The sequence below is a fragment of the Dipodomys ordii genome, unplaced genomic scaffold (genome assembly GCF_000151885.1).
Source record: "Dipodomys ordii isolate 6190 unplaced genomic scaffold, Dord_2.0 Scaffold25, whole genome shotgun sequence".
Taxonomy (NCBI): Eukaryota; Metazoa; Chordata; class Mammalia; order Rodentia; family Heteromyidae; genus Dipodomys; species Dipodomys ordii.
In genome coordinates this window covers 353,315-379,895 of record NW_012267241.1, presented here as the reverse complement: position 1 = coordinate 379,895, position 26,581 = coordinate 353,315, and the positions used below count along the sequence as shown (strand labels likewise).

The 26,581-nt window shown below is 44.6% G+C and overlaps 1 protein-coding gene across 1 annotated transcript in view; it reads left to right on the top strand.

Annotated features, from left to right (window-relative positions):
• Rnf165 (ring finger protein 165) overlaps positions 1–26,057 on the top strand; it is a 91,286-nt gene extending 65,229 nt beyond the window's left edge. Inside the window, exons 2-8 of the mRNA XM_013014881.1 lie at positions 12,428–12,743; positions 13,635–13,745; positions 21,106–21,235; positions 22,716–22,820; positions 23,102–23,197; positions 24,805–24,911; positions 25,349–26,057. Coding sequence (XP_012870335.1) covers positions 12,428–12,743; positions 13,635–13,745; positions 21,106–21,235; positions 22,716–22,820; positions 23,102–23,197; positions 24,805–24,911; positions 25,349–25,466 — 983 coding nt within the window. The 3' untranslated portion in view covers positions 25,467–26,057. The remainder of the gene's footprint in view (positions 1–12,427; positions 12,744–13,634; positions 13,746–21,105; positions 21,236–22,715; positions 22,821–23,101; positions 23,198–24,804; positions 24,912–25,348) is intronic.
• Positions 26,058–26,581: the final 524 nt, after the last annotated feature.

The following is a 26,581-nucleotide window of genomic DNA, read 5'->3' as shown; positions in this document are numbered from 1 at the left end:
GTTGATTAATATTCACCTTAACAAGAGCTATTGGTTCCAGTACCCCAAAAGCTTCTGCCTTTCTTTCCATCAGTTAAACTCTATGCAAGTTAAGTTTTTTGCCGGTCCTGGAGCTTGAACTCTGGGCATGGGCACTGTCCCTGAGCTTCTTTTTGCTCAAGGCTAGTGCTCTACCACTTGAGTCACAGCACCACCTCCAGCCTTTTCTGTTTATGTGGTACTGAGGAATCGAACCCAAGGCTTCATGCATACAAGGCAAACATTCTACCACTGGGCCAATTCCCAGACTTGGAGGGGTTGCTTTTTAAATATTGACTTGAGGGCTTTTTTTAAGTTTAATTTTGTTTTTGAGGTGCTGGTGTTTGAACTTAGGGCTTTAAGTTAAGAAAGTATTGTACCACTTGAGTCACACCCTCATCTTTTGTGCTATTTCTTTTAAATAAAGGGTCTCCTGCATTTTTGCCCAGGCCAGCCTCAAACCATGGTCTTCCTATCTCCACCTGCCAAGTAGCTGGGATTATAGGCATGCACTACCACACCGATCTTTATATATATATATATATATATATATATATATATATATATATATATACACACACACATACATTTTTATTGTAAAAATACTGTAGAGAGGGGTTACAGTTACATCAGCAAGCATTGTTACCTCCTCCTTTGTTTTTCCCCTACCATCCCTTCCCTCCCACCTCCACAACTACGCTTCCTCCTCCCCCTCCTTCTCCCCCTCCCTTTTCCCCTCCCCCTCCCCCTCTCCCCTAAATTGTAAAGTTTGTTTTTCAGCATAGTGTCTTGTATATTTCCTTGTTACAATGGGTCAACCTGTATCCTTATTTAAGCATTTTGTTTCTTTCCCTTCCTCTTCCCAAGTTAAAGAAGTGTATATACAAGATGCTGAGCACTGACATCAGATACAGTGAAAACAGGGGTTATACTGTGAGGGAGTAACATACAAAGAAACAAAAAAAACTCACGTGGTACATTATAAATACATTAGGAATAATAGCAAGCAAGAAAAAAACCACTTATGTCCCTATCTTGGGGTTCATTTCGCTTAACATAATTGTATATGGTCATATGTACATAGCTTTTTGACCTTTTCTGCTTGTCCCAGACATATACTAGTTATTGCAAATAAGGGAAACCATGGGACCTATGTTTCTTTGGGCCTGGCTTACTTCATTTAATATAATTTTTCCCAAATGTTTCTATTTCCTAACAAATGGGGCAATGTCATTCTTTCTGATGTAGGCATAAAATTCCATTTTATATATATATATATATATATATATATACCACATTTTCTTGATCCATTCATCTACTGAGAGGAATCTGGGTTGGTTCCATATCTTAGCTATGGTAAATAATGCTGCAATAAACATAGTTGTGCTGGTAGCTTTAGTATGGTCTTATTTGTGATCATTTGGGTAAATGCCCAAAAGTGGGATTGCTGGGTCTTAGAGGAGCTCTATGTGGAGTCTTTTGAGGAATCTCCAAAGTTGTTGAACAAGTTTACACTCCCACCAACAATGCAGTAGGGTTCCCTTTGGTTCACATCCCCTCCAGCATCTGTTGTTATTAGAGTTCTTGATTATAGCCATTCTAACTGGGGTGAGCACCACACAGATCTTTATCAAGAACACAATGTTAGGAGAATCTTTGCACTGATGACTTAAGGGGAAGAATATGTGGTGTATGGAATCTGTGAATGCTCACAGCACAGACCTCTGCTCTCAGCCCTGGGGGGTGGCAATGAGAGCTCTATTCTGGGTGTGAACTCACGTCTTCAAGATTCGTTGATGGTTGATTCACACTGACTGCTCATGAGACCTCCGTAGTTCAGGATAGACTTGCCACTGGTCTGGAGGCTTATCGCAAAGAAATCTTGTTTTTTTCTATGTGAAGTTTTTCAGGGCTAGACTTTCTAGCTCATTACTTTTGCTCCTCTGCTACCATGCAAGTCTGTGCTGGGAGGCAGCTGCTTGTACTCTACCAAGGGTTGTAACACAGTGATGTTTCCTGCATGTTCAGCCTTCATCACTGTTCAATGCTTTGGTCAGCGAGACGTTGCTGTGTACTGCTTAAGTGCCCCAGGCACTTGGGCAGACCTAGACCAGGGCCTACCTCACAGAAAGCAGCCTTCTGACCATGGATGCCTTCCAAAAAACTGTCCTATTGTATGTTGTGGTGGAAATGTTTGGAGAGGCCTTACTGGCTTTGAGTGAGTGAGTGGTGTCTGTGTGTGTATGTGTGCCAGTGTGTGTATCAGTCTTGGGGCTTGAACTCTGGACCTAAGTTCTGTCCCTGAACTTTTGTGCTCAAGGCTAGAGCTCTACCACTTGAGCCACAGCTCCACTTCTGGCTTTTTTGGTCTTTTTTTTTTTTAAGGTAGTTTAGAGTCTCACAGACTTTCTTGCCTGTGATCCTAGATCTTAGCTTCCTGAATAGGTAGTATTACAGGCATGAGTTACCAGTGTCTAGCTATATAACTTGTCTTCCATGACTGTACTTTGTTTCTGACCATCTACTTGTCCTATCCTCCCTTCAATCCTGCCTAGTCTGTTGGGCAAGTGGAACCACTCTTTGGTCCTCACTAGTGGCTGGAGGTTTTGCTGTTTAATTATGTTAAAACTGTAAGCAAATAGGCTTCTTTGGGTGACAAAGTCTTTCCCTCTAGTGCTGTGAGATTTGTAATTCAGTTCCTTTCAAGATGATAAGCTTTCCATCATAGATCAAAGACTGGCCCTAGGGAAGCCTTACAAAGCTGCTCAGAGCTGTAGAAGACCCCTTTGGGCATATTGCTTCCTGCCTAGGCCTCCATTGGACCAGGGACCAAAATACAGAGAGAGAAGAAAGCAGACATCTGGTAGACCACGGGGCTGAGCCAGGGAATAGGTGCCTTAGGACTGGTTAGTCCAGAACAAAAGAAGTTAAATGGAGTTTCCTGAAAGAGGTAAGGAAAGCAAGAACAGCTTAGGTAGTTGGCTTCAGGTTGGATGGCTCATTTTCTTTTCCTTCATGTCCAGTTTGTCTGGGGTATAGGCAAATAGGAATTGTATCCCAGATTCCCAGGCCTGGCATTCATGAATCCTCACAATATGCCCTTCCCCTGTCTTCCCTGCGTAACCTCTCAAACATCCAGCTTCTGAATGAATCCCAAAGGATTCATTCCCTTGTCTCAAGGAGTCTGAATGTCCCTCAGGCCACTGAATTCAGGATAGGAAGCAGGATTTGGAGCCAGATGGTGCAGGGGGAAGAGGAGGTTCCTCAGTGGCTTGTGGAAGAGAAAATGAGGCCTGTCTTTAGATACCAGCCTCCTGTCCAGCTTGTATCTTCTCCCATGGCTCATGCTCAAGGTGTGGTATGTGAGAACCCCAGACTTGCTCTCCTTTTAGCCAGGCTCCTTCCTCTTTGACCTAAGTACTTTGGTCATCATAGATGGCAACTGACCAGTTGGTAACTTTGCCTATAATGGGTCCACACCACATGAAAAAGGAAGGAAATGAGAACAGATGCTGTGGAGAATTTATATCATATCATGGATGGTTTAGAAGAATCCCACCCCTCAGTAGTCATGATCCTTCACTGGACAGTTATACAAAGATTAGGAACATTGAGGGAACAAAGTACCATCTAAGAAATGTCCAAGTCTGCCTACCTGGAAGAGCTTCACCCTTTGACTACAGCTTAGCCTGATTGAGTGCCTCCCCTCTGTTCACACTCAGATTTTCCACCTCCTCCTCATGCCAGAGGACTCAAATCCTCTCACAACTCTGTTCTCTATTATGAAGGTCTAGTTGATTAATATTCACCTTAACAAGAGCTATTGGTTCCAGTACCCCAAAAGCTTCTGCCTTTCTTTCCATCAGTTAAACTCTATGCAAGTTAAGTCCTACAGCCTTTTATGTGAGGCTTTCCAGAGGCTTTGTAGTCCCCTAACCTTGGTCTACTTTTTTTTTTGTCAGTCGTGGGGCTTGAACTCTGGGCCTGGGCGCTGTCCCTCAGCTCTTCAGCTCAAGGCGAGCGCTCTACCACTTGAGCTATAGCGCCACTTCCGGTTTTCTGGTGGTTTATTGGAGATAGGAGTCTCACGGTCTCTCTTGCCCGGGCTGGCTTTGAACCGCGATCCTCAGATCTCAGCCTCCTGAGTAGCTAGGATTACAGGCGTGAGCCACCAGCGCCCGGCTCCTTGGTCTACTTTTAAAGCTGGGGTTTGTCTTTGGGCTTATGTCAGAAAGGGGTTCTGAAGCTCTTGGCCATGGTGGTCTGGGCAGGATATAAGCAATCTCACCATACAGCCATCCCTCAATATCTCCACAGAGACACTCAACACCTTGCCAGCTCACAGGTACATCCTTAGATCCTTAGGCAAGAGCAGTTACTCCTAGTGGAGCTCACTAGAGGGAGGAGAAGAAGAGAGGGGAGGCCGCCAGGGCTAAGGCATGTCATCCCTGTTCAGAAGACTGCTTAGGCAGGTGAGCTCCTCCCACATGTCTGCCTGCATGAGGATGCTGTAGAGGGAGGAGAGCAGGGAAGGGACTCATCACATTGGGATTCCAGCACTGACAACCTCTCAAAAGCCCTTACAACATATTACCCCAGCTTTCCTGGCCTTGGCCTCCTCATCTGTGGAGGTTCTGGCCTCATTCAGCTGGAATATATGAAGAACTATATTCCTAACCAGGTAGTAATTTCATCCTTACCTTTTTTTTGTCAGTCATGGGGTCTAAACTCTGGGCCTGGGTGCTGGAATCCCTCAGTTCTTCAGCCCAAGGCTAGCTCTCTATCACTTGAGCCACAGCACCACTTCTGGCCTTTTCTGCTTTATGTGGTGCTGAGGAATCAAACCCATGGCCTCGTGCATGCAAGGCAAGCACTCTACCACGGAGCTACCTTCCCAGCCCCTCATCTTTACCTTTTTATTTTTGTCAGTTATGGGACTTGAACTCAGGGCCTGGGCTCTGAGCTTTTGTGCTCAAGGCTAGCACTCTACCACTTTTACTACAGCTTCACTTCTGGTTAATTGGAGATAAGAGTCTCACAGACTTTCTTGCCTGGTTGGCTTTGAACAGCTGTCCTCAGATTTCAGCCTCCTGAGTAACTAGGATGACAGGTGTGAGATACCAGTGCTCGACTCATCCTTACATTTTGTAAAACAGTAAAAGTCCTTCTTCCACTTCTTGCCTCTTTCTCCTTCCTCTCCTTTCTTCTGTTTTCTTCCTCTCTTGTCCCTTCTCCATTCTCTCATTCCCTGTCCCCCTGTGGAATATGCCTGAGCCTTTTCTAAGAACAAAGCACATTAGCCACATGGTTTCTGCCCTGAGAACACTCACTTCACAGCTTATTATTGGTGATAAAAATTTTCACACAAACAAAATGCAAAGCTTAATAGGCTGAGTGCCACAAGTCAAAGGCAGAGGGGTTATTTCATTGCTTGGGAAGACCTTTGAGAGCCCTGAGAGGACTTGCCATGTGCCCTGGGAAGTCAAGGGTGGAAAAGACGTGACAGCGTGTGAAGGAACATGTCAGTGTGGGGGTAGAAGGCAGCCCTTGAGGACCTGGAGAAAGGCATGCACCTGAGGGGCTGAGACAGATGTGAGGGAAGGTCACATAGAGCAACCAGAGGAAGAGAGGGGACAAGCGGGGATGCTTGGGCAGGGAATGGAATGCTCTGAATTAGACGTTAGGAAAATTAACGTGGCAGTCATTTGGGAAAGGGACCTTGAAGGCTTTCCTGGCCTCCAGCTGCTTGTGACACATTCCAGATGTTGGACGATCGTATCACACTCTCACCGGTGCTTCTCAGCACAGTGTGGAGGCAGGAAGCAAGAGTTTCCACAGAGAAAAGCCTCCATAGCCTGTAGAGCCAGGAGGCTGGGGTCTTGGCCTGTGGAGGAAGGAGACTGGGATTCTCAGCAGGTTGTATGTTAACTACAGCATTCAACTCACTTGAATCTTCCTGTGATTTTTTTTTTTAACTTGGCCTCTCTGTGAATGAGAAGAGAAGCCTGGGCAGAAGGAATTCAGGGATCCTGCAAACAGAGATTGTATGTAGGCTTCACACTGAGGGCACTGAAGTCCACTGTGGCAGTGAGACACAACCCAGAGACAACCCACACAAGATAGCTCTGCTTGCCTCTGGAAGCGTCTCAGCAACAAGTCCTTCTTCATGGCTTCTGTAGACAGACCTTTACCTTGAAGAAGACTGGTGTTTGGGGCTATTCATGTGGGCTCCCTGCAGCACTCAGCTGCACGTGGGGAGGGGTCTCTTTGGCTGCCCCTTCTTTTGCCTCCAGTGTCCCCTCCCTGTTCTGCTTCAGATCCGAGGGAAATGACACTAGGAAATTAAGCTGAGGGACAGTGGGAAACAGGACACCCTGAGAACTGGCCTGGGAAGGAGGGAGCAGGCTGCAGGCCTCCCTCGAGGCCCCTCAGAGGGTTTGGTTCCCACTTTGCTCTCTCAGCATCCTGTGTCCTGGGGAGGGGCGTGGGAAGGCTGACCATGGCTGGCTGGCTCTGATAGGTCTCTGAGCAGGTCTGTGTCTGAACTTCCCACAGAGCAGCTAAGCTAGGGTGTCAGGTACCCATGGGCAGGGTGGGGAGGGGGCTTTACCCATCGTCCTTTCTTCCTTTAGCTCCATCTTTGTCTGAGGGCCTGAAGGTAGGGCCTCTAAGCTTTGGAATCTTGAACATGCAAGGTCGTTGCCTTGCATGAATGAATACTGGAGTGGTGTGTGTGTGTGTGTGTGTGTGTGTGGGTGTGTACCCAGTCAGGAATACCCTTCTTCTTGGTCAACTATGTCTGGCACACTGATGTTTGGCCTGTCTCTCTTTTATGCTCCCAGTGAGACACATCTCTGACTCCATTCCTCTCATCCTCAGCTGAGAAAGCAGCCTCAGACAAAGCCCAAGATGTCTTCTAAGTGTCCTGTCTGTTTCGGTACCACTGTTCTCCTTGGGATGCTGCTGGTCTTAGTCCCCTAGGGCTGCTATATTGAATTATCATAAACTAGGTAGCTTATAAACAACAGACATTTATTGCTCACAATTCTGGAGGCTGAAAATCAAGATCAAGGTGCTGGAAGTTACTGTCTGGTGGGGGCCTCTTCCTCATGACTAGTACCTAACTAGATCCTCACATGGTAAAGGGGCTAGCTAGTTCTCTGGTTTCTTTTATAAGGGTAGTAATGCCTTTTACCAGGGCTAATCACCTCCCAGAGGCCCCACCTCTTAATAAATAATATAGCCACATTGAAGGCTGTTCAACATATGGATTTGGGAGGACACAGACATTTACACCACCTCATTCTTCTCCGCCACTTCTGTTTTTGTTCTTGTTTTCTCCCTGAGTCTTTAACAGATCTCTCAGGAGACATCTAGGTTCAAATCTTCACTCTGCCACTTAACCCATGAGTGTCTCCAGCTTGTCAATAAACCTTTTAAAGTTGGGGTTCAATGTTAACTGCATCCACTGTACCCAAACCTTTGGCCTCATGTCCTCTACCTCTCCCTTCCATGCCCTCCCCCCTTCTTTGGAAATGTGTGTTTTTTCCTGTCTTCTGATCCACCTGTCCCCATTCTCCAGCTGTCAGCCTCTTAAACCCCTTTGCCTACTAGGCAAGTAGCAGCCAGTTCCCAGCCATTTATGGAACACCTGTTCTGTGTTCTATGTGGGCCAGGTGGGCATCCGGTGAACTGCATACCTCTGGGCTTCCCTGGTCACAGCTGGGCATGCTGTTCTCAGTCCTGCACCTGCCTTTCTCAGCCTCAGCCTCAGCCTCCTGAGGTAAAGCTCTGCTCCTGGCCAAGTCTCAGGAGGAGCTAATTGTCAGCATTCATTTCCAGACTTGTAAGATGGACATTTTTTAATTCAGAAACTAATTTATGCCTTATAATTGATGTGTTTATTTAGCATGGTGGATGTTAGTGGATTTTTTTTCTTTCTGGGAGACCCTTCTTTCTCCCCATACTCTGAAAATGTTATTTAGTTCATAAAGAATTCTTAAATTAGTGGCATCTTAGCCCTAGGGAAATATGACAAATGTAGAGTATAATCAGGGACATCTGGAAATTATTTTTTAACTGGAAGGAGTAACTGCAATGGGAAAAAGCTACAGGTTATCATCTACTAACAGGGTGTATCGGGATGTCAACACTGTTCAGGCATCATTGGTTACTGACTTGTCATGAACCAGTATTCCCCAGAGAGTGCTACTCTTTGAGGCCAAGCAAAGCAGCTGTTTACTGGCATTGTCACAAAGCTTTCATGACACAGAGCTGAGGAGTGGCCCGGGGAGGGGAGGGGGTTGGGATGAGGATTCTCCTGCTATCAATTCCTTTCTGAACAGGATGGTGAAGCCAAGATCCCCTCTGGGGATGGGGATGACAGGAGAAGCAGAACCCCAGAATGAAAGTCAAAGGACCTTTGCTTGGAGAATTACCTAAACGATGATGGGACTGGTTTTTGTTTTTGTTTCTTTTGTTTTTGTTTGTTTGTTTGTTTGTTTGTTGTTGTTGTTGTTGTGTGTGTGTGTTGGTCGTGGGGCTTGAGCTCTGGGCTGGGGGCTCTGTCCCTCAGCTCTTCAGCTCAAGGCGAGCACTCTATCACTTGAGCCTCAAGCCACTTCCGGTTTTCTGGTGATTAATTGGAGATGAGTCTCATGGACTTTCCTGCCCGGGGTGGCTTTGAACCGTGATCCTCAAATCTCAGCCTCCTGAGTAGCTAGGGTGATAAGTGCAAGCTGCCGCGGCCTGGCTTGGTCCATCTTTCTGGAAAAAGGGCTTCTGCTCTTTTTGGTGCACCAATGGGAGGATTCAGGCTGCAAAAGTAGACAACCCTTCTCAGTTAAGAGGGAACTCTGTTCTGGACACCTCCACAGGTGTGCAGGCTCCCTGCACAGAGCAGACACCAGTGCAGAAGGAGCCATGGGAGAGGAGGAAGGCAGCTGTTGGTGCTATCGGTAGGAGAGGCTCCAGGATTGGAAGAGATGGACACTGACCAGTACCATCTGGCCTGTCCGTCATTACACAGTAGACCCAGGGCTCCCCCAAGATCTACTTGTCTTTCCCACTCAAGTTCCAACCAATTTGTCTTCAGCCAGCCCCAGTATCTCAACCACTTTTAACCACGGAATCCCTTTCCCCTCACTTTTTCCAACAACCTGATGACAAGCTGAGCATCTCCTGAGTGCTTGTGCCGAGCAGGGAGTGGGGTCTAGGATTAGTGAGACTACAGCTCAGCCTGGCTGGTGGAAGAGATGAGGACAGCTCAGGGGAGCCCTTGCTCCAGAGGCTCCCTATGGGGGTGGGCCACAGGGAGGACTGTGGGGAGGGGTTTGGGGAGGGTGTGGAAGGGCCCTGGAAGGACAGAGCTCTGATATCAGGCTAAGGGCTTGGATTTTACAGGTCAGAGATGAAGGCTCCCCATTTCAGGGCAGATCAGCTGGGAAATATGGCTAAGATGTTTTTGTTCTATGTATTGAGTTCCTTTCATCCTTCAGACAGGGAAGTACTAACCACAAGTGGATATGGCACACCAGGAATGTGGCTAGACACATTCCTTGGGAGGTGCCATAGGAAATAAACCTTTGCCCAGACCTTGGAGGCAGTTTGGAAACAAAGAATATAACATAACACAGTAATTTTTATGTTGAATACACTTTAAAATAAGACACACACACACACACACACACACACACACACACACACACATCACTTCCAAGGTTGAGGATACCAATAGAATGCATTTTTAGTAAACAGCTACTACTACTACCTTCTCTACCCACTGCCAGAGCCAAACTTCCTCCACTTCAACACCTCCAAACCCTTTTACAGGCATTTCCACTAGTGACTGAGTACATTTCTAACTAAATGATTAGATACTCTTTGTTGTTTTTAAAAAAAATTTTAAATGCAAAAATTTAAATCTCTGACATCTATAAAGATGTGTATACTTCCTTTCTGGAAGGTGCTGAAATTGTCTCTTTGTCTCCATGGACCAACATTTCATAGTATGAAGCCTTGGTGTGGTGTTCTTGCTTCCATCCATTTTACTGGCACTCATACCACCTTTTCCACCTAGAAACTTGTTTCTAGGTGGGGTTTTTTTTTTGGTAACTTTCCCACTTATTTCCTTCTCTTTTACTAAAGAAACTTGGAAACTTCTGATCAACCTTGTCTTATTTGGCTTTCTAGGAAATGTCCCCAGCTTGATCTCCAAAATCATTGAATTTCAAATCCCACCTTAAATTCATTTCCAAGAGCTCCCTTTCTTGTTTTCTTATTTCTCCATTTGAAAGAGCCTCCTCTTGTTTCATGGATCCATCATCTTATTTCTCTGAGGATTTAAAAAAGTGTATCTTTTTTCTGGTCTTTGCATTATCTCTCTTTGTTCCTCTGAATTTCATTTTGATTTATCTTTTATAATGTGTTATGTTTTTTGCTCACTTTTCATTTTATAATCTTTCTCAAGACTCATCACCCTTTGGGCTTTCCAGTCCTGTTAAAGAGTAGGTTGTTAAGTGCTGTCCAGAAGATCTGTGTGTGTGTGTGTGTGTGTGTGTGTGTGTGTGTGTGTGTGTGTATTAAAGTATGTATGTGAAGTGTAACTTTTCAATTAATTGGCTTTGGTACATATTGGCAGGTGGATATTTTATATGGGTGTTCTCAACCAGAAGCAGCCTCTAGCTCCCAGCCCAAAGTACTATACCTGTTGGAAGGCACAGTGACACATACTTAACAACAGGATTTTTGGAACCAAGTAGCCAGAGGGAGGGATTTCTGAAGTCCCATAAACAGACCATCACTTAATATTTTTCTAAATGCTGCTACGCCCCACTGCTCTGCTCCATGTCACCCTCTCCCATCTGGGCCTCTCTAGGAGGATGGTCACTTTTCCGGTGTGGGAAAGGGGAGAAGCCTTGGGCATAACTGCCCTGTCATTATTCTCTTATTCTCTCTCAGCTGTGCCACCACTCTGGCCTTCCAAGGTAGCTACTAGCCTTCCAGCCCCACATGGCAAGATCTGTCCACATCTTGTTGACCGCTCCTTCAGTGGGCACTTAGCTTCCGATTTCTCAGCTCCGCTAATTCCTCCATCTGCTTTCTGTCTTCTGAGAATCTGTTGACATCTGTTGCCTGCTGATGTCACCCCTCCTGTTCCCTGTGTCCTTGTCTGTTTATCTTGTGCTCATTCCTTTGCTCTCATTTCAATGGGGTTTGGGAAAGAGCAGGAGTATGTTAAATCTGCCAGGAGTTAGCAAGACTTTTTAAAAAAATCTTTCTGCAAGGCTTCATTGGATACCTTGTCTCACAGGAGAGCTGACCCCTCCGATGGGCTTCTTTCTCATCATGGAGAAGTTGCTAATTTTCTTGTCATCAGGATGAATTTTATTTAGAAAATTACTGGAGCCTAAATTAAATGTAGTCCAGAACCAAGGTTCTACCATATACCTGGGTATATTTGCCTTTAAATGAATGCTGTCATATAGTTAGTTGTTATTTAAAGAAATAATTTTGTATAGGTTTTTAATCCCTGAAAACCACAATGCCAAATACCTTCTGATTGTGCTATCTCTACAATGGGACTTTCTTGTGTTGGGTCTTGGTGAGTCAAAGTGTTGGCTAGGTTGCCCTAAGTTTTCTCTATGTGGCAGGTATGAGACTCAAGAAAATCAGACTGCTTTGAGAACTTTGACAAGTGTGTTAACTATAAAAGGATGCTTATCTGCTCATTAAGCAAACATTCTCTCCACTTCCAACACATCAGTAAAGGTGACCATATAGCCGTTAAATGAATGGAATAGCTGTGACATGATGAAGATCTTGAAGGGTTTTTAAAATCATAATTTTATTATCTTTAAGTCATTGTCCACAGGGGTTACCATTCAACAAAACTATTTAGTGAGTGCAGTGCTTCTGGATCAATGTCAAACCTTTCATCACTCTCCAACACCCGTCCCCTCCGTTTTTGTAGTTTCACAGGATATGCATTGATTGTTACAACTGCATTCTCCTAACCTTCTTCTCTGAGTGTCCTCACCCTCCTCCTGAGTGTCCTCCCCACCCCCACATATCTGGTATTCACTTCATTAGACTGTGAGTTAGTTTTCCTAAGGAATTACACTATTTTAATTCTTCCCTGCTTATGCCACACGTCAGTTAGTACGTTTGTATTATGCTTGCACACGCAACCGTGTGTGTTTACTTACATAATTATAAATTAGATCTAGCTTCCACAGATGAGAGAGAGCACACATCCCTTGTCTCTCTGGGCCTGAGTGACTAAACTTGACATAATTTTTTCCAGGTCTGTATCAATGTCACTGGCTCAGCGGTGGGGATGGGGTGGTGTGTCAGGGCCCTGCAAGCTGGGCTGGTTCTCACAGAGACTTCTCTGTCCTTGTCTCTCCAGGTGCCCCTTTTCAAAGGTCTCAGCATCCTCACGCTACCTCCTGCCGCCACTTCCACCTGGGCCCCCCGCAGCCTCAACAGCTCACCCCGGATTTCCCACTGGCCCACCCCGTACAGTCGCAGCCGGGCCTCAGCGCCCACATGGCCCCGGCCCACCAGCACAGCAGCGCACTGCACCAGTCATTGACCCCACTGCCCACCCTGCAGTTCCAGGACGTCACAGGTCCCTCTTTCCTACCTCAGGCCCTGCACCAGCAATACCTCCTGCAGCAGCAGCTCCTGGAAGCCCAGCACCGCAGGCTCGTTGCGCACCCCAGGTAGGTAATCGGACTAGCATGGGAATTCTCAGAGTTTTAGTCTTAGGATATTTTTGCTACTTAAAAGGGACTATGAAGAACTTCTATTTATTTGGATTAGATCACTGACTTTTTTATTATATTCAAAATTAAGTATTTATTAATCTATTTGAAAATAACAATACCAATTTCCTTATGCTAAGCCTAGAAGACATTTTCATGCAAAATGACTACAGATTTAGTGAGAACAGTAGTTTTCTTTTCTTCTTCTTCTTCCTCCTCCTCCTCCTCCTGTTCCTCCTCCTCCTCCTCCTCCTGTTCCTCCTCCTCCTCCTCCTCCTCTTCTTCTTCTTCTTCCAAATTTCCAAATCTCTTATCTACAGCTTAATAGAAGACAACAGTATCCTTTTGTCTGCCTGTTTTGTAGCATGCCATGTTGGACTGAGAGAATATGGGTAAAAGGCAAACCCACATTGTAGTCTTAATTGGAAAATAGTTATAACCTCTTGCACCATCTGAAAGGGTTTCAGGGCCTCCCAAGGATGTTGGTAGCACTTTGAGAGTGGTGTCTGTAGAACCTGGAGTGCTGGGGCAGCAGGTTGAGTGTTGGAGATCAGAGAGGAGAGGCCACCTTGATCCGAGGTGTTCAGGAAGACCTCTTTCAAGGAAGTGGGAAGAGTGTGGGGGAAGGGTGGAATAGAGAAGAGTATAGTGAGAGTCGAGGATGCATGGGGTGGGGGGAGGTTGCTGCTCATTCTTTAGAATTTGAGGAGAGTGGTGAGGCCTTGGGTACTATGGGCTCTGTAGGGAATTGTGGGACTGGGGTGTCCTCAGGTTGGCAAGGATCACTCACAGTTCCTACAAGCTGGGCTGGTCCCACAGAGTTCGCTGCCATGGTCCCTTCTCATGCAGGCGGAGTCAGGAGCGTGTGTCTGTCCACCCCCACCGCCTCCACCCCAGCTTCGACTTTGGCCACCAACTGCAGACACCTCAGCCCAGGTATTTGGCTGAGGGCACTGACTGGTAAGTCTCTGGGGCCCATGGAGCTTCTGTTTTCCTCCACTTCAGGAGGCCTAGTTTTCTCAGTCTCCAAGCCTTTGTGCCTGCTCCTAGCTGTCCAAAGCACAGGGCCCAACCTGGGCCATGTTCTAGCAATTAACAATAAGTGCAATTGGCCCAGCCTGGGGGCCAGGGTTCACGGTTTTCCAAGGGAGGGGAGTGGCAAGGATGTAAAACATTTCCAAGTTCAATGATACGGATCAATGGCCCCTGGAGGAAAGGCAGCAAGAATTCCCAGGAGCTGGGGAAGGGGGACTTCCTGGAGGAGGTGGGACTTCCTGGAGGAGGTGGTGTGGAATGGTCCACAGTGAAGCACCGGGGCCTGCCACTCAGGCAGTGCAGGATGGAGTGGTGTGTCCTGAAGGATGGAGAGAAAGTACTCAGGTTGGAGGTGAAGACTGTGGTGAGAAGCTAGGGAGAGTTGTGGAGGATTTTGTGTCATCCTGTGGGCAAGGGTCATAGCCCTTGCACTTGGGGCAGAGGGCTTCATTCTTTGATTCATTTCTTTGGTTTCTCATCTTGAGCTCCACCTAACTTTCTGGTTATAGTTCAGGAGAAGACTGTTCTCAAGTAGGGTCAGACCAGAACCTTGGAATACTTTTAAAAGTAGAGCAGTATACTAGCTATTTAGAAATAAAGGGTATCATCAACTAGAAATGCATTAGTACTTTTTTTATTTTTTTGGTCACAGGGCTTGAACTCAGGACCTGGGCACTTGAACTCAGGACCTGGGCACTATCCGTGAGCGTTTTTGACCAAGGCTAGTGTTCTACACTTTGAACCAGAGCTCCACTTCAAGTTTTCTGGTAGTTAATTAGAGATAAGAGTTCTCCTGGCCTTTCCTGTCTGGGCTGGCTTCAAACCACGATCCTCAGATCTCAGCTTGCTGAGTAGCTAGGATTGCCCCGTCAAGAACCACCAAAGCCTGGCTTATTTCTTATTAGTTCAGTAAAACATTCTCTTTCTCCACAGACAGGCATGATGCATATGTGTGTATAAATTTATGCATATATATGTACCTATATTTATATATAAATATGTGTGCATATATACACATATGGGTACATACATATATACATCTATCTATATTTACAGAGGGAGGGAAGAAAATAGAAATGCAATAAAATGGTAACATTTGGGGGTTTGAGTGAAAAGTATCTAGAAATTCTTTTTTATCTTAATAAGGATTTTTTTATTGTAAAGCTACTGTACAGAGGGGTTACAGATACATGAATAAGGTAATGAGTACATTTCCTATCAAGCATTGTTACCCCCTCCTTTGTTTTTCCTCTACTATCTCTTCCCTCCCCACTAGAAATTCTTTATGCTATTGTTGCAATTACTTTTAGGACAAAAATACATTTTAAAAAATCTGAGGCTGTAATCATATACATACCTGTAATCAGAGCTAGTAGGGAGGTTGTGGTGGGAAGATCATGTACAGTTCTTTTGTTTTGTTTTGTTTTGTTTTTGTACGTTTTTCATGTACAGTTCTAAGCCAACCCAGACACAGTTAGCATGAAGTCCTAGTGGAAAAAGTCAGAGCCAAAAAAAAAAAAAAGACTGGGACCTGAGTGAAAAAAAAAAGTCCCTCAATGAAAAGAGATGGAACATTTTAAAAACCAGATGTACAGTTGTGTCCTTTTCCAGCCATTTGGCTGAGCAAGCTGGCTTCATCAGGATGGTTCTTGGAGCTCCTTCCAAGATCACCTGGAATGATTCACAGGTGTTGTTCCAGTTGGATGAAGACTACCTGTGCTTCTAGGTGCCAGAAAGAGTGGGGTTTGGCTTGTTTGGCTTGTTGGCTTTGCCCCCAGCCCTCTGTTAATCCTCAGGTACATTCTTCATTAAATTGGACAATCCCTCAAAAGATAGATTACACTGCTGCCAGGTTCAGCTCAGACTTGTACTAATTAACAGATTCAAATTAGGAAGATTTAATTGCTGTTGGATTAAATTCGCTCCCTTCACAGTCAAGTCAATTCAATTTGATTCAATTCAGCACCCATGAAGCACCTAGGGCCCTTGCATATGGCTGAGTGATTTGAACACACACACACACACACACACACACACACACACACAGTGGCTCTAACAAGACACTGTGGGCTGGATAGGTGATACTGAAGGAGAGAGTCCAGGGAGAGCAGTTCAAGTATTAGTCCTATGCTCACTTGCTTCATTGAGCCAGTCCTCTTTCCCTTCTTCATTCTTGTTCCTACTTCCCAGAGAAACATGTCCCACTGTCCCACCGGAGTCTCTTCTATCTGTCCTATCCCCACTTCCCAAGTAAGAAAGTATTTGCCTTGAAGGAGTCCACAGTTTCTTCTCCCTCCTAATGAGTTCTGTTACAGCAAGGGAGGGATTTTTGTAATTACCCTCATTCTAGGGGCATCCCAAACCTCCTTCCTGAAGCCTCAGCTGCCAGGAGGCAGGAATCTGGTAATTGGATTACAGATAATACGTTGTAGGAGGGGCTATTTTCACCTTTGATAGGAGCCATTAGGAAGGAGGGGAAGTCTGTGTGCAGCAGCCCCTTCCTCTTACCTTTAGTCAATCCTGGAAGCCACTGAATTTAGGCTATAGTCCAGGCTGCCCACCGTTCTCTTCCTGGGATCCTCTATCTTCTTCAACTAGACTCCTGGACTGAGAATGGGTGGGAACAGCAGATATTAGGGAAAAATCCCCAATGCTCCTCTTCTTTGGTCCTGTAACTTGAACTTGATCTTGAACCACAGCCCCAATGTGTCCATCTGTGTCATTACCCTTCTGTGACTCAATCCCTGAAACACCAGAATCCAGATTCAGCTACACTGTTAGGCAGTTCCCTGGCAAGAACTGAAGCGTCTGCATAGCAACCAGGTCTATGGAAAGTGAAGTTGAGCTTGATGTTTAAACACAAATGGAAAAATATATGCATGGAGACAATGTTCCAAACTGTTTGGGGTCAGCTCTAAAAAACCCCTAAACTCAGCAAGACTCTTGCAGGCTGGTGCAATAGCAAACAGTAAGATACTTGCTCCTCTATATGCTAATGTCTCAAAGATAAGACTGACTAGACTTCTTAAGGGTATATGAACCTTCATTCCTGGCTTAGTGCACCTGGGTCTTGGAAAGGAATTTTGTGGTGATTCTATTATTACTTTTCTTCTTCTTTGTTGCTATTCAAGGTGGAACCTTAGGTCATTACTTGGATTTTTTTTTCATTTCTAACATAAGCATTTAAAAGGTATGAAATTTAGACCAGGCACAGTGGTTCATGCCTATAATCTCAGCTGCTTGAAAGGCAGAAAGCAAGAGCATTATGGTTTAAGGCCAGCACCAGCATAAAGTTTATGAGATTCCATTTTACCAAATAAGCCAGATGTGATTATACATAATTGTGATCCTGGCCATATAGAGGCTGTCAGTAGCAGGATCATGGATGGTCCCAGGTTAGTTGTGGGACAAAATGTGAGAACCTGTTTGGAAAAATAAAGCACAAAAGGCTGAGCTCAAGTAGTAGACTACCTGCCTAGCAAGCATGAGACTTGAATTCAAATTCCAGTCCAGCCCTCCAAATTAAAAATAAAGCTATGATTTTTTTTCTTTAAGAACTGAGCTTTCCCTAATTTCCATTATGAGTTATTTTTCACGTTGGGCTATGTAGAAGTAAATTGTTTAACTTTCTCATATTTAGGATTTTTTTGGAAATCTTTTGATATTGATTTCTAGTTTAATACTGCTGTGATCAGAAACCATGTTTGCAGAATCCTAGTCCTTTTAAATTCATTAACTGTTGTTTTATGGTCCAGTATGTGTTCTATACAAATGTTCTGTATATATTTAAAAGAATGTATATTCTGTTCTCATTGAGTGTTAGAGAAATGTCAAGATCAAGCTAGTTAATAGTGTTGTACTACCATAGTACTGAATTTTTTTATATGCTTGCTCTGTGAATGATGAGGCAAGAGAGTTAAAGTCTACATTTACACGTATGTGTTTGATTCTTTCTTGAGTTCTGTCAGCCTTGCTTCATTTGTTCTAAGTTATATACATCAGATGAATTGACAGCATAATCATTATAAATGTTTCACTTTATCTGTGGTAATGGGCCTTGGCTGGTCTACTTTGTCTAATATTGACATCGCCTTTCTAGATTTCTTCCAATTAGTGTTTGTATGATGTATCTCTTTCCTCCTTTTACATTTAACTTAGGTCTTTATATTTAATTGTTTTGGGGGAAGTACTGGGGTTTGGACTCAAGACCTTATATTTACCAGACGGGCATTCTATCATTGAAGCCACATCTCTTGCCCCTCTTTGCCTTGGTTGGTTTCAAGATAGGGTCTTACATTTTTGCATGGGCTAATCAGTGTTTTATTTCTCTTATTTGTGCTTCCCCAGGTTACTGGGGTGACAGGCCCTCACCACCATACAGCCATTGTATAGCGGGGATAACAGGCACATATACCTGCTCCAGCTATTGGATGAGATAGTCTGTGAACATTTTTTTGCCCAGAACCATGCTCCTGAACTATGACCTTCCAATTTCCTGCTAGGCAAGTAGCTAGACAAATGTTTTTCAATAGGCAGTATACAGTTGGTTATTGTTTTACAAATGACAATATATGCTAATGGGTATGGTTAGACCATTTACACTCAATGTAATTATGCATATAGTTAGGATTCAATCATTTTTTTGTTTTTGTTTGATTCATGTTTAAATTCTTTTTGTCTATTTCCTGCCTTATTTTGAATTGAGTGTAAACTTTTTAGGATTAAAATATTGGTTTCATTGTCAAAACAGAAGAGTCCCAGCACTCCATCCTTTGCCATTCCTTTTGTAGGTTTTACTTATCCATATGTAATGATCACTACAATTCATTGCTGTAAATGTTCCTGGCAAACTACAGTCCTTTAGATCAAATTTGTCCCATTCCATTTTGTAAATAAACTTTTATTGGAACATAGCCACACCTATTTGTTTATATATGGCCTGTGGCTGCTTTTAAACTGTGTTAAGCATTGGAATGGTTGTGGTGGAGAATGTGTGGCTTTTGAAGTGTGTGGGATGTCTGAAACTACAGATATTTGTCAACGTATGCTCCAATCAATCAACATTTAAAGGATTTTTTATATGGATAGAAATCCTTTATGTTTCCTATGTAGTTATCATCGCTGACACTTCTTTTTTTTTGGTGCTTGAGTTCGAACTCAGACTTTTGTGCTTGTTAAGCTGGTACTGTGCCATTTAAGCCATGCCCCAGCCATTTTGCTTTCGTTATTCCTGGGATAGGGTTTAATGTTTTACACCTGGTCTAGCCTAGACCACAGCCTTCCCTTTTTATACTTCCTGCTCTTGCATAGCCAATATGACAGGCGTTATTCCCCTACTCCCAGCTACTGGTTGACAGACGTCTCTCTCACTAACATATTGCCTAGGCTAGATTGATCAAGCTGATCTTTACTTCCCAAGAACCTAGGATTATAAATGTGAGACCCTATATGCATCCCAGCTTCCTTTGTTCCTAACTGGAGGCCTATGATAATTCCTGCACACATTCTTCTCAGTGAATAGACTTCTCCCCTTTGGGCTGATTTTAAATTTTTATCTTCATTAATGTTTTTCAGGGATTTTACTATTATGTGCCTTTAGGTAATCTTCTTTGCGCTGTTCTGTACCAATTTCAATATTTTGAACCCATGAGTTTATAATTTTCATTAAATTAGGGAAATTTGCAGCCAATTATTCTCTAAAATATTTTTTCCTATTCCCTTTATACTCCATGCTCTCTTGTGTGTCTTTCAGTATCTCTGCTACAGTTTATTATAGTTATGCTTGTAATTTATCCTAATCTGGCGGATGGGAGCCTTTACTGGGTAACTCCTGGGCCCTTTTGCCATGACCTTGGTAGCTTTCTTGCTTTCAGTTACGGCAAAGTGTTTCCATCTTACCTTGTACATTTTCTCCACAGACATGAAATAAACTACTTTCTAAATGAGCCATTGGTTCTTCTTTATTCCTTTGTATAGATCTAGGTTTCTATCCAGTATAATATTCCTTTTGTTTGGAGAACTTCCTTTAATATTTCCTGTAGTGCTCTTCTGCTGGTAGCATATTATTTCAACTTTTGTTTGTTTGAAAAAAGTCTCATTTCACCTTCATTTTAGAAGATATTTTTGCTGTGTGAAGAAGTCTAGAGTCAACAGCTTTTTCCCCCCTTTTCAGTTGTTTAAAGATGTCACCGCATTGTCTTCTGGCTTGTTTTGCTTCTAATAGGAAATTTGTGATAATTCTTATTCATGTTCTAATGTATCTAATGGGTCACCAACCCCCTTGGGTTGGATTTTAATTTTTGTATTTATTAACATTTCCTAGAAATTTGATTATGATTTACTTTGAGGTGATTTCTTTCTATGTGTGCATCAATTCTGTTTGAAGTTTGTTAAGTTGTTTTGAACCTATGGGTTTATAATTTTTAAGATAAAATTTGAAAAACTGTCAGTGTAATTAAACATGTCTAAGAGAAATGAGTTTTTCCATACTTTTGGGAGTGCTTGTGGGTTATGATAGTTTTCTAGATTATAAGGGCAGTTATGGAGGTATTTAAAGTTGTTTTCTCAAAGTGATGAAAAGAACATGGTCTCTGTCCCTCACCACAATTCATCTTGCCTTTTCTGTGCATCCCTGAACTGATCCATTTGAATTTTCTCTCAGAGAAAAATTGTTCTTTTCCTTTTTCTTTCCCTTTCTCTTTTTCTATTTGTTTCCTTTTCCTTGTGGTACTGGGGTTTGAATTCAGGGCCTAGCATTTGCTAGACAGGAGCTCTATCACTTAAGCTATACCTTGAGTCCTTTGTGCTTTTGTTTCCTCCGGCCCAGACGAGCCTGGATTGTCAGCCTTCTATTTATGCTTCCCATATTGCTAGGATGACAGATGCACACTATTGCGCTTAGCTTTTTAATGGCTGAGATGGGCTCTCATAAACTTTTTGCCAGGGCTGACCTCAAACTGCAGTTCTCTTAATCTCTGCTTCTGGAGTAACTAGACCATAAATGTGAGCTTCAGTGCCTGGCCAATAAGGAGCTTCAGGTATTTGTTTTAAGAAGTTTACAGGGCACAGGCTTCTCCAGGTTCCTTAGGCCATGCTGAGCCCTTTCCTCTCTGGGTCAATTTTCTTCCTCTGAAGGGAGGGGAAGAACTGGGTAATGAACAGCCCCTAGCAGCCCTGGCAGTGCATGGCTCCAAATCTACCTCATGGGCTTGCTACCTGAATTCCCTTCTAGTCCCCAATGGTGCATCCTTCCACCTCAAGGTTCACTGAAGCTGTGTTCCTGCAGGGACCTCAGTGTGGACGCAGGCCTGAGTCCCGCTCAGTTCCAAGTGCGGCCCATCCCTCAGCATTATCAGCATTATCTAGCGACTCCTCGAATGCACCACTTCCCCAGAAACTCCTCCTCCACGCAGATGGTGAGTGGAAGGACCCTGCTGGGAGATGAATCTTCTTGCTACATAGTGGGTGCCAATGGTGGGCAAGGTCCTGTGGCTCCCTGTGTCTCTGATTCCTCCATGCCCTGTGGAAAGGGGTAGCGTGGTATGCTGGGGTTTGTGGGGAAAGACCCCAGATGAGGTCAGGCAGAATGGACTCTGTCCTTCATGTGGTCTCATTTAATTTCCTGTGGCCACAACTTCTGGGCTTTCGTTTCACTTAGCTGTGAAATGGGAGTGTATATATGTCTGCCTTGCTCATCTCAAAAAGCTACTTCCATTGGAAGCCGTTGGACCTGGCCTACAGGTCCAGGTCTACTGCCTTCTGCAGGATGACCTTTTGTGACTGCACAGCCCTGAAATTGTGTGTGTGTGTGTGTGTGTGTGTGTGTGTGTGTGTGTTGGGAGGTGTGGAACTGGCTTTGGGATTGCAAGCTGCATTGAATGAAAGTAAAAATATTCCACTGAAGTGGCAAAACACTGAAAATCTTATTTCCAGGCAGCTTCATATTGCTAGCTTAAAGTATGATTGCACCTTCCTGACTCAGGTCTGTCACCTAACCTCCTAGCCTCTCAGTTCTGGTCAGATCTGAGATTCCATGGTTTGTATTGGAAGCACTGTCTCTTGAGACTAAACGAACAACTATCGAGCCCTTACTACAGACCAGGCACTTCTCTGAGCACCTTATATAACTTCTCTTATTTCAACCTCACACTAAGAATCTCACATAACTTTTACAGATGGGCAAACTGAGGTCTAGAGAGGTTATGTAACTGGTCCTGGGGCATACAGTGGGGAGGCTGAAGCGCTTGATGAAGGCTCCTCTGAGTTCTAGTTCAGAGAATTAGGGAGAAGTGAGAAGACAGAGATGAGCAAGTTCAGGGCTAGAAGTCTTTTGTGTGGTATTTTTTAGTGTGGGATCATTTGCACTCATTTTGACTTTAAAAGGAATAGTATTTCCTGTTACTGACTCTTTCATGCCTTACTCTGGCTCTGGCCATTGCCCATAGAGGAGACTAACTCTGCTGCCCAGCTGCCTGGGTTTGAGTCCTGGCTCTATTATTTGGCTGCATAACTCGAGCTAATTACTTAATCTGTCTGTGCCTCACTTATCCTCTCAGTAAATGGGGATTGTACTTGCACCCACATTTTAGATTGGACGAGGTAATTAAATTGGGTAGCCATGTGACATGCTCAGAGCAGTGCCTGCTATGAAGTGGGTGCCCATGTAAGCTTTGTAATTCCTTTATTGATGTTGCCATCCTTTGTAGACTAGTCCAGGCATAATCTTGGTTCTTAATGAGAACAGGAGGAGCATTCCTGCTGCCCACAACATCCCTGGCAGGCACGGGGTGGGGGGGAGGGGCTGCTGGCTGGTGGTTATGGATGGAAACATTGTCTGCTGGGTTCATGGGAACACCTAAGGTCCACACTTTATTCAAGCCATTCTCTCCCCAACAGGTCGTCCATGAAATCCGAAACTACCCTTATCCCCAGCTTCACTTCCTTGCACTCCAGGGGCTAAATCCCAGTAGACACACCTCTGCTGTGAGAGAGAGTTATGAGGTATGTTGCCCTATCTGGCACCAACTGGGTTAGAGGAGGCGGTCTAACTATCCATCGTCCCTTGTTTCTGTCCCTGCTGATGAGTAGTAGGGTGCAGGTGGCAGGAAGCCTCAGGTGTGAAAGAGTGAGTAGAGAGAGCTATGGCCTTTCAACATCAAGAGTTCTTCCTGATGACGATGTGAGCACTTCCTCTCCCACCTTGGTCGCTCTTCATCTTTGTCATGTGTGTATGTGTGCATCTGCATGTGCTGAGCACACATACCACTTTCTTCTCTTTGCAGGAGCTGCTGCAGCTTGAGGACAGGTTGGGAAATGTGACTCGGGGAGCTGTGCAGAACACCATCGAGAGGTTCACCTTCCCCCACAAGTATAAGAAGGTGGGACTGTGGCAGGCCAGCCTGCATGGCTGGGGAATGGGAAGGGACTTGTCAGTTTGTTTACATGATCCTGGCCTGATGGTCTAAAAAAGGCACAGCCTAAAATCCAAAAGCCATTGTACTGATTAGATGCTCCAAAGCTGGGCTCCCTCCCTTGGATCTTCTCATTTGCTGGTGCAGGGTATAAGTCTGGAGGGAAGATAAGGGCTGCTTATCAGTGAATAAGGAGAGCGGAGTGTATGCATGTGACATGTATGTATGTGTTCCCATGAAGGTGTAGAGGCTCCTGCATGTTTAGATCTCAATGAAGTGGGCAGAATGGCTTCTGCAGAGAAGCTAAGGTTTGAAATGTTAAAAAATAGTTCCAAATCAAGTTTCTAATAAGGACAAATGAGCAATGAAGGCTTCCCAGTAGAGTTTTCTAAACCTGACTGAGCACCAGAATCCTCTGGGGAACTTTTAAAGCCACAGAGTCTCAGGCCCCACCCTAAGTTGATAGAAGTAGAAGCTGTTGGGTTATTGCCTAAAATTTGGGTCAGGATGGAAGGCCAGGAATCTGAGCTTATAAAACCTTTTAAAATAGAAATAAATGAAAACTTAGAAGCAACCATGAAGTCTTCTAATGAGTGAATTGATAAACTGTGGTACATCCATACAATGGAAAACTATTACACAATAGAAATAAATGAGCTATTAAGCCATGAGAAGATATAAGAGAAGCTTAAATGTATATTGCTAAGTGAAAGAAATTAACTCTCCAAGGCTGCAATACTGTATGCTTACAGTTATATGACTTCTGGGAAACACAAAATTACAGACTGTAAAAATACCTGTGGTTGTAGTGGGGAACATGGTAGGTGGGCTGATTTCATTCACAGATTAGAATCCTCCTTCCTTGAAATATTTAGTAAGTAGCAAAGATATGCCTTATACTTGGCCATTGACTATTTTCAAATAATAAAAACAGAATTTAAAAGTCAACAAGTATACATAGCCTGCATGCCTGATGACTAACCTCATGCTAATTTGGAGCCTATCTTAAGGAAACTTTCTGGATAGGAAGAGAAACCCTAACAATATAAGATAGCTCACAACAGTTACACGAATCAATCCCTGGCAGGAAAATTCAGTCTTTAACTAGGACAATAGCATGAATGAATGGATATTAGTTGAGTGCCAGACTGAATGAATGTATTAAAGAATGTATGAATCAATGATCGAGGGAATAAAGCAAGCATTCTGTAGCTTAAAATGAACAATGAAACCTGGAGGGGTCTAGGTTGGACAGATGTGAGGAAGAGTGGACAGCATGGGTGAACAGAGCAGAAGCTATTATGCACACACCACAGCTTTGCAAAATAAATCTACCTGATACTCTTTCAAACTCTGAGCCCCTTGACAGTTCTGGGACAGCAAATATGAAGCTCACCTGGCCTTAGCCCCTCCTCTCCTGCAGCCACGGGGAGGGAATGGGGAAGAGCACTTCAAAGAGACTGACTCCAAGAGGAAGAGGAAGTTGCAAGGGTGGCAGGAGGCTGGAAGGTGGCCATTGGCCATCAGATGAGTCTGTTCCAGGTAACAGCTGCTACTCTCTTTGCCTCTTGCAGCGAAGACCCCAGGACGGCAAGGGCAAGAAGGATGAGGGGGAGGAGTCAGACACAGATGAGAAATGCACAATTTGCCTGTCCATGCTGGAGGATGGAGAAGATGTGAGGTAGGAGGCCACAGTTCTTCTCCTTTTTCAATGGGTGTTGGCGACTAGTCACCATATTCGTGTCTAGAGGGGAGGGTGCTGGCTTAAGGGGTGCTATAGTAGGCTTTGTGGTTGCACTGAGAAAGTAGGGCATGGAATGTTCTAGATGTAGAGCCCATCTGTTTGAACTCATTGAGGCAAACTGTATCAGGGCAATGTGATTTTGGCCCAGATGGGTCTAAGACAGAGCCACAGCTTGCTTTGAGGATGATCAGAAAAAGATTTCCTGGAGTTGGAGAGCTTTGAGACTCACTCCTTGCCACAGGTCCCCAACTCAACTATAGCCTCACTCTGAAGGCCATCTTGGCAATCTGCCAGTGGTCCTGGTCCCCTCAGTGCCCCTCATCCCTATTCACCCCCTCCTCTGCTGCTGGTCACCTGACTCTTCTCTCTTCCAGGCGCCTACCCTGTATGCATCTCTTCCACCAACTGTGTGTGGACCAGTGGCTCGCCATGAGCAAGAAATGCCCCATCTGCCGAGTGGACATTGAGACACAACTGGGAGCCGACAGCTGAGGGAGGAGTTAGCCAGTGGATTCCCCATTTCCTTCACAAGGTCCCCCCACGGCCATAGCCCTTGCAGCCAAACTTTGCCTTCTGAGCCATTTGATGTAGAGGAGAAGCCTGCAAGCACATTCCGTGGAAAAGAGGAGTTGGTGGTATCAGTGTGAAGGGGAGAGAGGGGTGGGGGAGGGCCCACCCATCCAGAATGGTGACTGCCCCATCCACCTTGCTGCGCAGGAGGGAGGGAGCTGGCCGTGCCCAGAGCAGGGGCAAGAAGGGGGGGCCCAGCTGCTAAGAACTAGATGCTAAGAACTAGATCCCTGAGGGTACTAGCTGGTAGACCGGCCCCTCAATCCTGCCCTTTGAAGGATTGTGTATATACCTCTCGACCACGTAGAAACCATGTAGGGGTCTCTAGCTATTTCTGTGGATGGCAGCCAGAGCATGTTAGCTTAAGAAAAATGTCGTGTGTGGTGCTCTAGTCATCTGTGGTGGACATGTCGCTATTACCGAACTTGCACCAAATATTTCTCATTGAGTTTCTTGTTTTGGTGCCTGACTGAACCAATCAACGACAGCCCCAAATCTTCCCGTCTTTAGGAGAGAAAAGGAATCAAAGGTGAAAAAAAAAAAAAAAGAGCCAAAATCATGTTTACGGTGAAAAAAAGATGATACTTTTTTCACCCAGGTTGGGAGGCGGGAGGGGGGAACGCTCGTTTTGTTGTTGTTTTGTTATTTCCTTGGCTTTTGTTTTTTTCTCATGTTTACAGTGCACGGAGTGTAGAAGGGGTATCTGGGAAATGCAGATGGTGGGGGCGGGGAAGGGGGGGTCTTACCGGCAGTCTCTGAAGAGTTCAGGCAAGGGGAGGAGGGTAGAGCCCTAGCAGGTGAGGAGTTTTCATTTTGAGGCTGGGTTCCCCTTTCCCAGGGCTCACTTCTTGGCTCCAGCTATTTCCCCCTTGTTCCATATTGAACCAGAGAGGACATAGCTTCAAACTACAGCTGCCCCTGTGTTCCAGCAGGTCTCCTGCTCACTCCAGCTCCTTTCTTTAGGCTGGGCTCTTGTTCTTCACAAAGAGGCAAATGTAGCCACTGCCTCCCTATGCAAAAAAATTAACCAGATGATG